The 13,577-nt window shown below is 39.7% G+C and overlaps 1 protein-coding gene across 2 annotated transcripts in view; it reads left to right on the top strand.

Annotated features, from left to right (window-relative positions):
- Nucleotides 1-12,977, top strand: part of MGAT5 (alpha-1,6-mannosylglycoprotein 6-beta-N-acetylglucosaminyltransferase) — a 599,358-nt gene extending 586,381 nt beyond the window's left edge. Inside the window, exon 17 of one of the 2 annotated variants that reach the window (XM_069224676.1) lies at nucleotides 9,057-12,977. In XM_069224676.1, the coding sequence (XP_069080777.1) occupies nucleotides 9,057-9,255 (199 nt within the window). In that variant the 3' untranslated portion in view covers nucleotides 9,256-12,977. The remainder of the gene's footprint in view (nucleotides 1-9,056) is intronic. The other variant, XM_069224675.1, reaches the window with a different exon arrangement.
- Nucleotides 12,978-13,577: the final 600 nt, after the last annotated feature.

Raw genomic sequence — 13,577 nt, 5'->3', positions numbered from 1 at the left:
TTATGACCACAGCAAACATGAAAGAGGCACAAGGAGGAACACTGATCGAGAGACAGAAATGCACCTGGCTGCTGCTTCTGTGTGCGGAGCTCTCGACTCAAAGCTCATACACTGGTAGCAATAATTATGATGATCGATGCCGAAGTATCACTCAAGGTGATCCCACTGCAGCAGCCTTAGTGCTCCCACCAGGCTGAGCTAAATGTCTCAGCTTTGGTGTGTGTAGTAGGAATCAGGTCTAGGTTAATCCCTGTGACAAATTGGGTTGTTGGTTGACTGGGGTGTGAGCCTTGATCAAGCAACAGCCACAGTCCCTTGTAGGGTAAACCACAAAAGTCACTAGATTATCTTGTGCTTTACCCTTGGTAACTTTGCACAAAAAGTAGTCAGGTTTAACTTAGAGGCAATGTATAAAGGTGAAAACACAACACAAGAAAATGCCCAAATCAATTTAGAAAATAGAGTGAACTTAAATACATTATTTGACTCCAAAAGGACAAAAATGCAATCAGTAGAATTGGGTTTAAGATTATTTTAAGTTTTAAGTGAAATCTAACACTTAAAAGATCAAAGCACCAACCTCGGACATCTAGTCACACAAGATTGGGTAAAAGTAGGAAATTAAGTCTAACCTCGATGGAGCGCTGCTCGATTACAAGTAGTAGTTTGGGCCTGTAAAGCGCCAGAGACTTAGAAAAATTTCAGAAGAAAAATGTCTGAGGATGTATAAGTTCAGCAGGGCAAGGCTGCAGGAGTGTCCAAGGAGAGAACGTTGTTGTCGGATGGTCCTGGAGTAAAGCCACAGTAAAGATTGTTACCTTTGGAATTATTTGTCAAATTGGAAGTCGACAATCTCCAGCGAGACAAAGCAGAGTGCTGCAGCCGGAGACAGGTCTACAAGGTTAGATACCCCTATGGCAAAGGACCACTGAAACAGAATCGCTGCTGCAGTGAAGAATGTAGTAGGAAAAGCAGCAAAGTCATCCAGGCAGATGATTCACCTCGGGCGGATAGGTGAGCAAGTTTGTCCCGTTCTGCTCTGGTTCTCAGAATGCTTTTTGGACAGAATTTAAGTCATCAGGTTTGGCAAATGCCCATCTGGGAACCTTTAGCAACACAACCAAGGGTCCAGGAGTGGATGGAGACCTCCTAGGGGGTTCAGTACTAACTGAGGCTTGGTCCATTTGTGGGTTCAAGATGGTGGGAGTATGTTATGTCCCATTGCCTCTGAAGAGGAGGCCAGCATACTAGCCCTTGGAGTAATTTCTGTTAGTCTTGAGGGCAGGTGTAAATGCTAGGCTCAACAGCAGGACTGACCTCTGGCGGTTCAAGGCAGGTTTCAGGTAGCAGGACAGTCCTTCCAGGAACAGCTGCAGTCTAGCATAGTGCACATCAGGTCACAGTAGCAGGCAGTCCTCCAGGAGTCCTTCTGAAGGTCCAGTAGTTCAGAAGGTCCTGTTTTTATACCTTGTTGCCCTTCACCTGGAAGGTGGGAGAATCTTCTGGAAAGGTTATTTGCATGAACGTTTCTGATTCCCCTGCTCTGGCTCCAAGCTAGTAGCAGTGACAATACAGGGTTGTTAGGCGATTATGAGGAAACAGGGTCCAGCCTATTTAGAGGCAAGTGGGACTGTGCTCAGCTCCACCTCCCTCCCCCCCAATCCTGCCAGTTGATGTTCCATTGAGACACACCTAATCCCTATGTTGTGTGACTGCCTGGCGGGAATTCACAGTCTGTCAGCTACACTCATCATGTGACCGAAAACAGGCTACAGGCACAAAGGGCTATGGGCAGGAAAATGCCAACTTTCTAAAGGTGGCATTTTTTTAATCTTAATGAAAATCCGACTTTAACATTAAAGAGGGTTTATGATTACAATTCCCTATTTACCAAACTAGCTACCTCCTCTCAGTTAGGAATTGCAGCTTATTAAATGTAATAAGGAAACCCCAATGTTATTGTAATAAAGTGAATCCACACCAGATGAAGATATATGGTAGGAGGTATTTATTACAGCCTCAACCAACAGCCAGCATATCAACTGTCATGCAGAGAACCCTGCATGACAGAACCTCAGAACAAGCTGGTTCCATGCCCAGTGTTCTGGCATGGAGCCATGTTACATCATTACACTTCTTCCTCTTTACATTAGAACAGAAATAACATGAGAACAAAAAACACATTTGAACAGAAATTAAAAGAGGGTAGAAAGAACTACACAAAATCACGCAAATGTAAAGGAAACCTGCGTGTTCTGACACTCCTACGAGTATTATCAGACCTTAAATCAATGTCAGAGGGAAAACGATAAGAAGTATCATCTCTCCTGTCGGCCACACCACACCCCCCAAAATGTGCTACACGACTATGATTCCAGATGCGACTATCATCCGTCTTGACAGCATTTTTAAACAGCTTAATGATAGTTTTTGGAGAGGTATATTTTGACCAATTTTGACACCCAACAGGAGCTTTGACCTTTACTTTATCTCCAACCTCAAAATTTGTAACTTTCGCATTATTCCTTTTATCAACATAAATCTTCCTTTTGCTTTGCAGAGACACTTCTTTGTCTCTCCATTCCCCAATACCATTGTTTTTCAAAACCTTCCCAGCAACCATCCAGCCAGGACACAAACAAGTATTTGGAGACCTTCCCCTGAGCAGTTCAAAAGGAGTCTTCCCCGTTGATGCATGAGGAGTGTACCTGTAAGCTGTTATACGACCCTGCAGTTCTTTTCTCCAAACTAAACAGTTTACCTTTGCTAATTGTATACTCTCCTTTAAAGTCCTGTTAAATCTCTCCAAAGCACCATTCGCCTCTGGATGATATAACGCAATTTTTTTATGTACAATTCCACATTTTACAAAATACTCCTCCATCTGAGCAGAACAGAACTGCGGACCATTGTCAGAAAGAATAGAGTTAGGAAAACTCTCGCGTTTGAACACAGATTCTAAAAAACTGATCACAGATTGAGAAGTGATCTCTCTCACCAAACTCACCTCCACCCATCGTGAATACAAATCCAGCAACACCAACAGGTAAGGAGTCTGATGTTCTCCATGCAATGGCCCCACAATATCGATAGCTAATTCATCCCATGGACTTTTTGGTAAACTTCTACAAACCAAAGGTGAACATCTTGGTTTGGGTACCTTGGGTGCTCTTCTTTTTTTGTTGTTGTTGAGGCTATCCCTTCCTCTGTGTTCCTTTCTCCGCCCAATCGTCGCCAGTGTAATAAAGTGAATCCACACCAGATGAAGATATATGGTAGGAGGTATTTATTACAGCCTCAACCAACAGCCAGCATATCAACTGTCATGCAGAGAACCCTGCATGACAGAACCTCAGAACAAGCTGGTTCCATGCCCAGTGTTCTGGCATGGAGCCATGTTACATCATTACAGTTATCTTATCTGAAATGTAGGCCTCACAGCAGTGAAAAACTAAATTGGGTTTTTTTCACTACTAGGACATGTAGAACTTAAATGTTATACCTTTTCATTGCATAGCACCCTGCCCTATGGGCTACATAGGGCTTACATTAGGGGTAACCTAAATGCAATAAAAGGGGATTTTGAACTCTTGGTCCTTCTGACAGTCAGAGATCAGGATCGCTCATACCTTTACACAACTTTATTTGAATGACTTATCTTCCACTAATATCACTCTTGTTGCCATCACTCCTAACAATATACAGTCTTGGATGACTGATCATCTCAAATTCACCCTGAAGATCAGAGTTTATTTCACCATATCTTGTGACTCGAACCTATTAACATCTTAGGCTGCTCTTCTTTGTTAATGAAAGTGTTAAATCCTTGGGGTTAATTCTTTATTCCGAGCTCAATTTCCAGAAATGTACCAACACCATGGCCAGCTGTGCCAATCCTCAATTAAGACTGATCTAGGGATTAAACCTTTCCTTCTGTAGCACAGCCCTAAAGATGTGATTCAAGCACTGGCCTTTCCAGACTGAATTATGTAAAGACCATACTTGCTGACTACCCTAAAATCCACCTTGCACCTCTCAAAGCCTGTGCATTCTGCAGTTCAATTGACCACTAGAAGTTGGACATACAGTCTCATCACCCCTTTTCGGCAATCCTTTAGTTGGCGTTCTAGCGAGGGGACACCATCTCAAATGGTTTCATGTATAGTGCATTAACTGCTTCACTATGATCATTCCCACTAACTGATGAATACGCTTAAGGTGTCTGGAAATTCACATCAACTCTAGCTTAGTCTTCCTGGTAACCCCTGTGTTTACAGGAAATGCATCCGGAACAAATCCTTCTTGCAGTGTCTACTCAAAAAATGGGATGCTGTGCCTCCTGCTCTACGTACTATAGCCTCCATGTCAGCCATCAAGAATGACATAAACGTTTAATCCTAGAAAAGTTCACTCTTCTCTTTCGCTTTAGGTCACAGATGTCTGTCTTCTCTTGTTCTGTGTTCTGCTGGAACTTTACTTATCACTGCACCTTCCAGGGTTAATGGGTACACCGGGTCTCTCCATCGTGTTCTCTGATCTCACACGTCCCTATTGATACTGATGACTACCTTATCTTTGTAGCTGTTTTCATTTAACACTAATCCTAGTAAATACGTATAATCCTGTGTACAGTTTTAGGACCCAACCCTTTGTTGGAATCTTCAGCGTCTTCACTTTGTTCTTTGTATGTTGTTCTGCTTTCTTTCCTTTGATTTACATTAACCTCTACTAATATTCGCGTCTCTCTGTGAAGTTGATGCACATATTGGCCCAATTCCTTGTTTCCTCAATATGTCTTTATTAATTGCTCAAATTTTTAATACATGCCTGTTTGATTTGCTCCGTTTAAAAAAAAAGATTTATAACTTGCTCTTACCGCTGAGTTGCCATTTTGCTATGTAAAGCGCTATGATACTAGACTACCTTCTTCGCATTGTTAAAAACAGACAAAAGTAAATATAAATAAACCAGTATAGATTTTACCACCTTGAGCTATCATGCGTTTTGCACCAGCCAACCTTAGATTTCGATATGTTTTCAACTCAATACACCCTTCTGTGAAACCATACTATACATAAACCATCAGTTTGTGCTCCTCTTTCGTTTCTCAAACCGAAAAAAATAAAATGAACTATTAACTTCACTAAAGTGCCTTAAATGTAGGTGGACCTGGAACAGCCGAATTACTTGTTATTGCCTTGGAATCATAACGGAATCAGCACATGCCTCTCCGAATCACACCAATAGAAAATATGCAGTTGAATATTTTACACAAAACCTATATCCATTGATTAGTAAGAAACAAACATACCTCAAATGGTACTTTGTTTAGGTCGTGGCTTGCTTTTAGGCCTCTTCAGAATGTGCTGTACTTCTTCGATTAATGCTTTACCAATTCCTGTGTTTAAAAGGTTTTGTTGTGCGCCGGTGGGAGTGTGTCTTTTTTCCCCGTTGTGAAGATATGCTTTCCAGCACCAATTCTTAAATCCTTTTGCCTGCTGTGCAGTATTTCAGAATCTAAAATGTCCTGCTATCTTTGGACAATAAGGCACTTTTTTTATGATGCCTCAGAACGTGTTTTCATTCCTGAGTTATTTTCCTGTAGTCAGCACATCTTTGAGCCACAGTTTCCCTGTTATGTCTTTTAAATACCGTATTAGCCCATTATTTAAATAGGTTTTTGCTGTCCGAAACAAGTATCATACAAATTGTGCCTCTTCTCTAGACATTAAAAAAAAAAAATCCTACTATAGCCTTAGAACCTGCTGTACCGGGCCATTAAAGGCCCGCTCTCGCGTTTAACAAGGGAGAGGGCCATTAATGGCCGGTAGAGCCCGCTATGGCGGGTTCTAAGGCTGTTAGAACATTCTGCCTTCGAGTGGCAGAATGTTCTATCAAATAAAACAAATTCCTCACGACGCCCGAGGGGTTAAAATCCCCCCGGGCTCCATGAGGCTTTGTTCACAGCTGGTGCTGTCAACAAAGAGAACATTGGAATGTTGACGGTCCAGGATTTTACCAGTCAGTAAAAGCCTGGAGCACTCCATTGTCTGCAATTGAGCCCCCAACATTCCAATGTTCTAGTAGTCCATATTAACCCATTCAGTAATGAAGGCTAGATCAACGTGAAATGATGTGATAAACTTTCCTTTCTAACAAGGGACAACCGTTAGCATTGTTGGAGCTGAAAAAAGGAGACCTGGACATAAAAGTGGGGAGAGAGGAGACAAGGGTCCTTTAGAAAATCATTTTGGCTCTTGCTAAGAGAAATTTGTCTATAGCATTGTCATTCGGTGAAGGGTGGTACTACAATCTCTGTTGTTTAAGGTGAAAGAGAGCCCTTAGGTGAGGCTGCCTTTTATTTTTCCCCTGATCACACTTCAGTGTGGCTGATGACAGCCAAGTGCATAAACCTCACACCTCTTTGTACCCCTGTTGTCTCCAAGCTGGAGACTACCTTGGTGTGAGGAGTATCTCTGCACAAAAGCTTTGTCATGAGAGCAGCCTAGAGAGCACCCTTGAAAGAAGAACCATCCTAAATTGGTTCTGACATTTCAGAATGGGAAACCTCATTTTCTGTCTGCTTTGCCTGTATGAACGTGGGATGCACCTGACTCGCATTTTGCTTCAGTTTCAAGTTTATTATGAGCAACCAGAGCTCATGTGTATATGGCAGCCACCTTGACAGGGGTCAAGGGACGACATTTAAAGTGTTGCCTTTCTGAAAGATGCTGTCCATCTGACCTGAGGTGCCTGAAGTGAACTTGGCTGCTGAAAGCGGCCAGGAGCCTTCCAACCCTTCCGGAGTTATACCTGTCCAGAAAATGCCACCAGAAGCAATATATTATGATTCTTGTGGGATCTGTCAGAGCAAGGAAAACGTTTCACAACAATCTGCATACCCCAGGCGTCAGTGGGCATCAGACTCTCCTGGTTGTTTTTCTAGGTGCCAACAATGGAATCACAGCCATTAAATCAGTGCTATTACACCAAGAACTGCAACCATGGCTAGATCTGAGCTGCTGTGACTCAAACAAGTATGACTGTGGCTAATACAATGTCACTTTGAACTTGAGACTGGTGAGGCTACCTTGTGCCACTACCCCACAACTTGGCACCTGGAAGTAGGGCCTCAGTGAAAGCCTCACACCCACAAGCAGAAGGGTAGGAGTATGGCTGTCACAAGACCCAACACCTTAGGGCTACAAATACTTAAGTGGAACGAAATAGTTAGTGGCGTAACTAGGACTTCTTTAAAGGAGCATGACCTTTGGGACAAAGGGTGTGTCCTAATACAGGGCGACTAGGATTCCTGCCTGCACAAATTCTACAATAAACATCTCTTTCACAAATCATAAACAACAATATATTACAATGTATGAAGCAACATTCATCTGTGCTTTGGGAATATTAAGTCTGAAAATGAGTTTCTTTTCGGAAAAATACTGGTATTTTTAAACAACATACATATTTTATGAGGTAGTTACTACAGGCTGCCTATTTTCATACTCTGCGTATAAACGTCTAGCAGATATTGTTTGGGTTACGTTAATCCATCAGTGAATGGCACTGAAACGTCACTTCCGATTTGGAAAATATAATGCAGAGATATGATGCTTAATAGCTATGGGAAGGATTGTTTTTCATTCGGAAAGTCTTTGCAGCCATGGGAATGTGAGGAACCAGTGGTACTGAATGAAGAGATAAAAACTCCACGAGGCACAGGCAGCAATGAGTGAGTCCCCAGCGTGCACAGCAGCTAGAGAGACAAAGGCAGCTTCGTGATAGCAGAGTGTCAGAATCCATGCATAAATCTTCCTAGCCTCTCGCAAACTCCCGTTGCCTTGTGTTTCAGTAAAGCAGGACGTTAGACCCAAGAGTTTCTCAAGAGTGCCTTGGATTAGGAAAAAAATACACTCAATAGAATGTTGCATCAGTTGTAGTGAGGACCCTTTCCAGGCAATTCTGGAGGCACAAGGGCTTTAACGGAATGATTTATTTTTTGTGGCCTTGAATAATATCTAGCAAATGCTAAAAACTAGACAGCAGCAGCATCTTTATCAGCTAATCATTGCCTATTTGTTACATTTAGATCCCGCGCTCTGCCCACCACCCCTCCTGACCACCAGCAGATGCTGCTGTCTGCGCTTTCATGTCACTATCAGGTGATCATAGCTCCTGGTCGTGCCTGCATACATAGCAAAGCAGTTTTCTTGAATTTCTTTCAAGGGCTGTGGAAGGCTGGTACCTCACTCAATTCATGTACTTTTTATATTGAAGGTGAGGGAAAATGAAGGGCCCGATACAGATGATTTCAGAACCTGGTTTTGTGAACTGCTGGTGCTGAGCACCGAGAGGGCCCAGCCCACTAATCCCCCTGGCTATATCAGTTAGCACAGCACCTGATTCACAAAAATGTGCCTGCTGATTATTTCTTGTTTAGTGTTTAGTTTTGGTGTGTAATAAAGTACTTATTTTGAAAAGTAAAGCATTGAGTTGGACGATTCAATATTGTGTTGCTGTGTGATTATTGAGTTGTGAGCTCAGTCACTCCCACACTACCTGTTTGAGACGCCTGTGACTGCTCGTCATTGCTACCATTGAGAGTCAAGTGCTGAAGGGGTTGTTCTTGGCCCATTTTGCAGGGCCTTAGTAGGAAGGATCCAAGGATATCAGAAACAACTACTTCCAACCTGATGTTTGTGGAATAGTATCCCCTGATTGCCCCATGCCCCCCTTGAACGGGGTCTGACAGCAGGTATTGCAAATGAGCAAATACTTTTTCTGACATTGGCTGAAGAACTATTGAACAGATTCCTGGTACTTATGTTGTACATACCTGTATTCTATATTCTATATTGAGAAAGAATTTTCAGTGTGATGCAATCTGTAGGTTTCTTTATGTTTTGAATTAAAATTGCTCAACTATTGCACAGGACTGCTTTTGGCTGAACAGCAAACCAGAGGATGCTTTACAAGAAAGGCATGATCAAGAAGCTGTTACTATGCGCATGTAAGCCTCTAACATTATTAAATTCCCATTAATTTCCTTTTAGATTTGGTGTGGAATGCCAGTCCGTGGAATCTGCAAATGATATAGTGGTCCCTTCTTTCGACGAGAAAAGAAGACACTGTGTTTTTCAAGGAGATCTTCTACTGTTCAGCTGCGCAGGCTCCCATCCCAGCCACAAACGAGTCTGCCCCTGTAGAGACTATATGAAAGGACAAGTTGCACTTTGTAAAGACTGTCTTTAGCAGCCACCCACCTGAATTTTGGACATGGCATTGTGGGTTTTGGAGATATCCTCCTTGAATTCTTGCACTTTTATTTGATCGACATCAGTTTCTTTTGTGGAAAGGTGGAGGTACATCTTCATAGCGGATTTTCCCACAGCAAAAATTTATATTAATGAAAGACTTTATTATTTTATTAAATATTATGTTCATTTTATTTTTATAAATGAAAGATTTACATGGCAGAACTTTGGAAAGTTGCAGTTGCTCACAGAGGACAAAACACCAATGCAGCATTCTAAGGATTTCCCAAAGTGGCTATGTGGCATCAAAGCAGAGGGTATTCTTTTTGTGAAATGGAATTATTCAGTTATCACTATTCATTTATAACAATTACCAATTTTACCAACCAAGGTGAAGAGTCTGAGGAACATTCCAGAAGGTCACTGATGAATAAATAGAAAAGGTTGCACACAGTTCTGCAGGCATATGTCATAGTACTGCTTTAGCTGTGCCAGGTGTGTTTTGGGAAAGTGGAACCACTGAGTGACTTGAGGACATTAAATCAACTTCCGAGCTTAATCTCATCTCTGATACCAACAGATTATCTTACCATCGTCATCTTCAGAAGATAAAATATCACCCAATGACAGCACTGAATGATAACATGGCATATGGGTGAAACTGTTACTGTCACAAAAGGTATTGAGATGTCCTTGCCAAACAGAGTGGTTCCTTGCGATTTACTGTTATAGTTTACATAAATGCTGAAATCTGCCTACTCTTCTTGTACAGCCTGCCAATAAGAATACTGTGTGAATGAAAAAGAAACTATTTATCATTAGAGTATCATGCCATGTATAACATCATGTCTCAGCAATATTATTGTTAGCTTTTTTATTCTGACAGTATGTTGGAATATTACTGGAGGAAAGTCAGGAATGACTTAGCACCATCTTTGAGACTTAGAAGCCTTACTGTATCATAGGTGTGTGCGTTTGTTTGTTTCATACTCTCCTGTAAATATTAACGTGCAGAAAATATGTAAAAGAACAACAGTGGCAGGTCAAATGTTACTGCAAGATGTGGAAATGTACATACTTTATAAAGATTATCTGTGTATGTTTTAATAGGCAGGTCTGAGATGTGTATATATTGAAAGCTACAGGTTAGGTTTGTGGTTTGCTTGAATATAAAGTCCCATTAGATGCATTAAAGCTTTAGAAATAACAAATTGTAAGTTTACCACAAAAAAAATATGTTTATTATGCTGGTTTTAAAGCATGAAGTGATGTGTGAGTATGCACTATTTTAGGCTTAAGAGGATACATTATTGCCAGTTGTCCAAGTATGAAAAGCAGGAACATTTTAATACACAGTCTTCTTTCAGCTATAACATAGTTGGAGTATTCTTGTTCAAAAGCTCCTCAAGATCAGGCATTGGTGGTTTAATTTAGTTAGTGAGGTATTTTGGTCTGAGAACGTATGCATTTCAACATGCTCCTTGTTGTTTCCCAAATAGAGTGGCAGAATGTTTGATGAAGCACTTGACAGTATTTCTTCCCCTGCAGACTGCCACATATTCCATAGTAAAAGTTTGTGTACAATGTTAATGCTTCTTGATAGAAACTCCAACTTTGTGGCCTCATGTTAAAATCAAGAATTTATTTGATTTGTCTGTGGAAGAGGACACCATTTGTGTATGTGACTTGCAGTTTAGCTAAAAACACAAGAGGAGCCTCAGCAACTGACATATCTTACTTTAAATCCATCACAAATCGAATTTCATTTTAAATAATGCCTTTGAAAAAAGCATTGCGTGGTAAGAGGAACATTTCTTAGTGAGCTACGTAATTTTGGCAAGCTCATGAAGAATTGTTTTGTAGGTGCTTTTCATAACACAACTCCTAAAAAAATAATCAGGTTAATGTACAGTTGAGAGATTCACTAGTTTTTAATCATTTATTGTCAATGTAGATTTCTTTTCATATTATTACTGAGATTCTTTGTTAACAAACCACTTGTCAGCTCTTTTGAGATGCACCATTATGTAAACTGTGCAAGAGGTAAATTGTGGTTAAATGGAGATTAGATTTTGCAGATGATATATTTATTTCAATTGTAGTTTCTAAGAAATGCATTGTCTGGTTAAACTCCAAAGGTGTACTTGGAAAAAAATATTTTTTGTTTCTTCCTATTTTGGATGTTTTTCTTTCTAAAATTATTTTAATCTTGTGTATAGCATATGCTCCATGCAAGTTAAACTAGCATTATTTTAACAGGAAACAGTATTTCCTTTACTCAGTGGGTTATGTCTTAAGTTCAGGAGTTTCTCCCGTAAAGGAATGTATACAATTGTAATGAAAAAGAAAACACATACTCCTAATCAAGATGTGATTATAGTTCACATCCAAGTGTAAACAAAAAACTAAAATCCTCTATTTGTAGGTTTCTTGATTTCCACATTATCATTTTGGCCATGTTAGAAGTGGGCTTCCTCTATAAGGTTGACGTAAGGGCCCATTGTAAAGGTGTACAACATATAAAGTTAAAAAAAATAATGAAGCTACCTGGTGATGGATAGGGTAGTTTTTTTCTTTTTTCATGAGAGTATTAAAACTGGGTTGGCCAGTACATTCATGGCAATCTGTTGGTAAAGAATATGAAGATCTTGCAAGGTATGTGGCTTCTGTGTGCCACTGTTTTACACTGTGATTATCTAGTGACCATTGCTCTGTAAATTTTATCATCTGGTCCATGAAAAGAAGTCACTATGCTTTGGCGGCAGCTTGAAATTTTCATAAACCCTCTCTCATTTGTGTTGTACAAGGTAGGACAATAAAATCTGAGAAGCCACTGACACAACTATCACTTTTTATATTTTAAAAAATAAAAGTAAAGTTATAAAAATTGGAATAATAATTTCTGTGCTGTGGGACATTAGTAGTAGCCCTCAAAATATGTATTTCCTTTAGGACAGGAAGCAAATCCATTTGAAAAGGTCATGTAAAATTTTATTTCCACCAAAGCTCAAAGGTAAAGGCATGTTTTTTTCTACCAAAGGCTTTGTTCATCTTTTAAGAGCAGGCCTTCTGAAGTAATTATGGATATTATTATTCCCATATCAGTAGTTGCAATGAAAGTATGCATTATGAATAAAAAGTCCCTGGTACAATGAGGCCTATTTCGTTTGAGTAACAATCTGAGTTATTGAACATTTAGTTAAATTATAGTATTGAAATTCAAAATACAGATCTCTTGGGTTCTTTGCTACATATCTGCACTATTATTTATAAATAATAGACAATGAAATTGTGTATGAATGTGTAACAATCTCTTATGAACATTTATGGTGTCTTTCAAACAAGTGATTGTTTAAGTGATGGTATTTTTTTAGAGGTCCATTCATGTAGTTACTCTGACTCATTTTATACTTTCTACCATGTAAACATGGATCATTTTAGATACCCACATTAGTTGTCGTTCAAGACACCAGGCAGTTATTGCAAATGCTACTACTGCACAATAAACATATAAAAGATTTAACGTATTTGACCAATTCAACATTAATATTATTTGCATCTATAATCGGTTATTTTAAGCTGCTTTAACTACAAATACAATTATGATTATGTCCATTGATTTTAATGTGGGCAAAATAAGCAAGAAAAATGCATCTGTTAAATTTTGAGTGTTATGAGGATAGACAAGAGTTTTAACTTACAGAAAATCTTTTAGCTGTGAAAAGAAAATGGGGAAAACAAGTAAGGTACTCTTACTCCTACACTTTGATTGCTGGGTTTGATCCACAGCAACTGAAACATATGCCCGAAAGACTGAATCTCTGAAATGTTTGGAAGTTAATTTTAAGAGTAGAATAATAGTTTAGCAACATCATCAGAAATGGAGATACTTTTCATGAGGTTGTGATTCTAAGTTGGAATTCTGCATGAGTGAACTTAATAACGATTTACATTTAAAGAAAGAGTTGCAGAATGTGATCACATTATACGTCCGCTTGTAGGCACTGCTTCTAAAGGAACAGGCTAATCATGTGAATTATGAAAGGTAGCCCAAAAATGTCCTCTCTCTGATGCTTCCATTTAAACCTATATTACAAAGGAAAACTCCTTGGATTATGGGAGGGGTTCCCTTTGATCACTAATCATTGAGATTATTGCTTCCATGATTCACCAACCTTGGCACAAGACACATTATACTATCAATGAGTGTTTTTGACACTCAAATAGTTAATTGCAGCTTTGTTTATGATATCACTGTTTGTGCAGTTAGACAAACAAAACAATGAAAATGATCTTATTGACTTTACCTTTTATCCTGAT

Source organism: Pleurodeles waltl, chromosome 3_1 (assembly GCF_031143425.1).
Source record: "Pleurodeles waltl isolate 20211129_DDA chromosome 3_1, aPleWal1.hap1.20221129, whole genome shotgun sequence".
NCBI classification, from domain to species: Eukaryota; Metazoa; Chordata; class Amphibia; order Caudata; family Salamandridae; genus Pleurodeles; species Pleurodeles waltl.
This window is presented reverse-complemented; position numbering and strand designations above follow the sequence as displayed.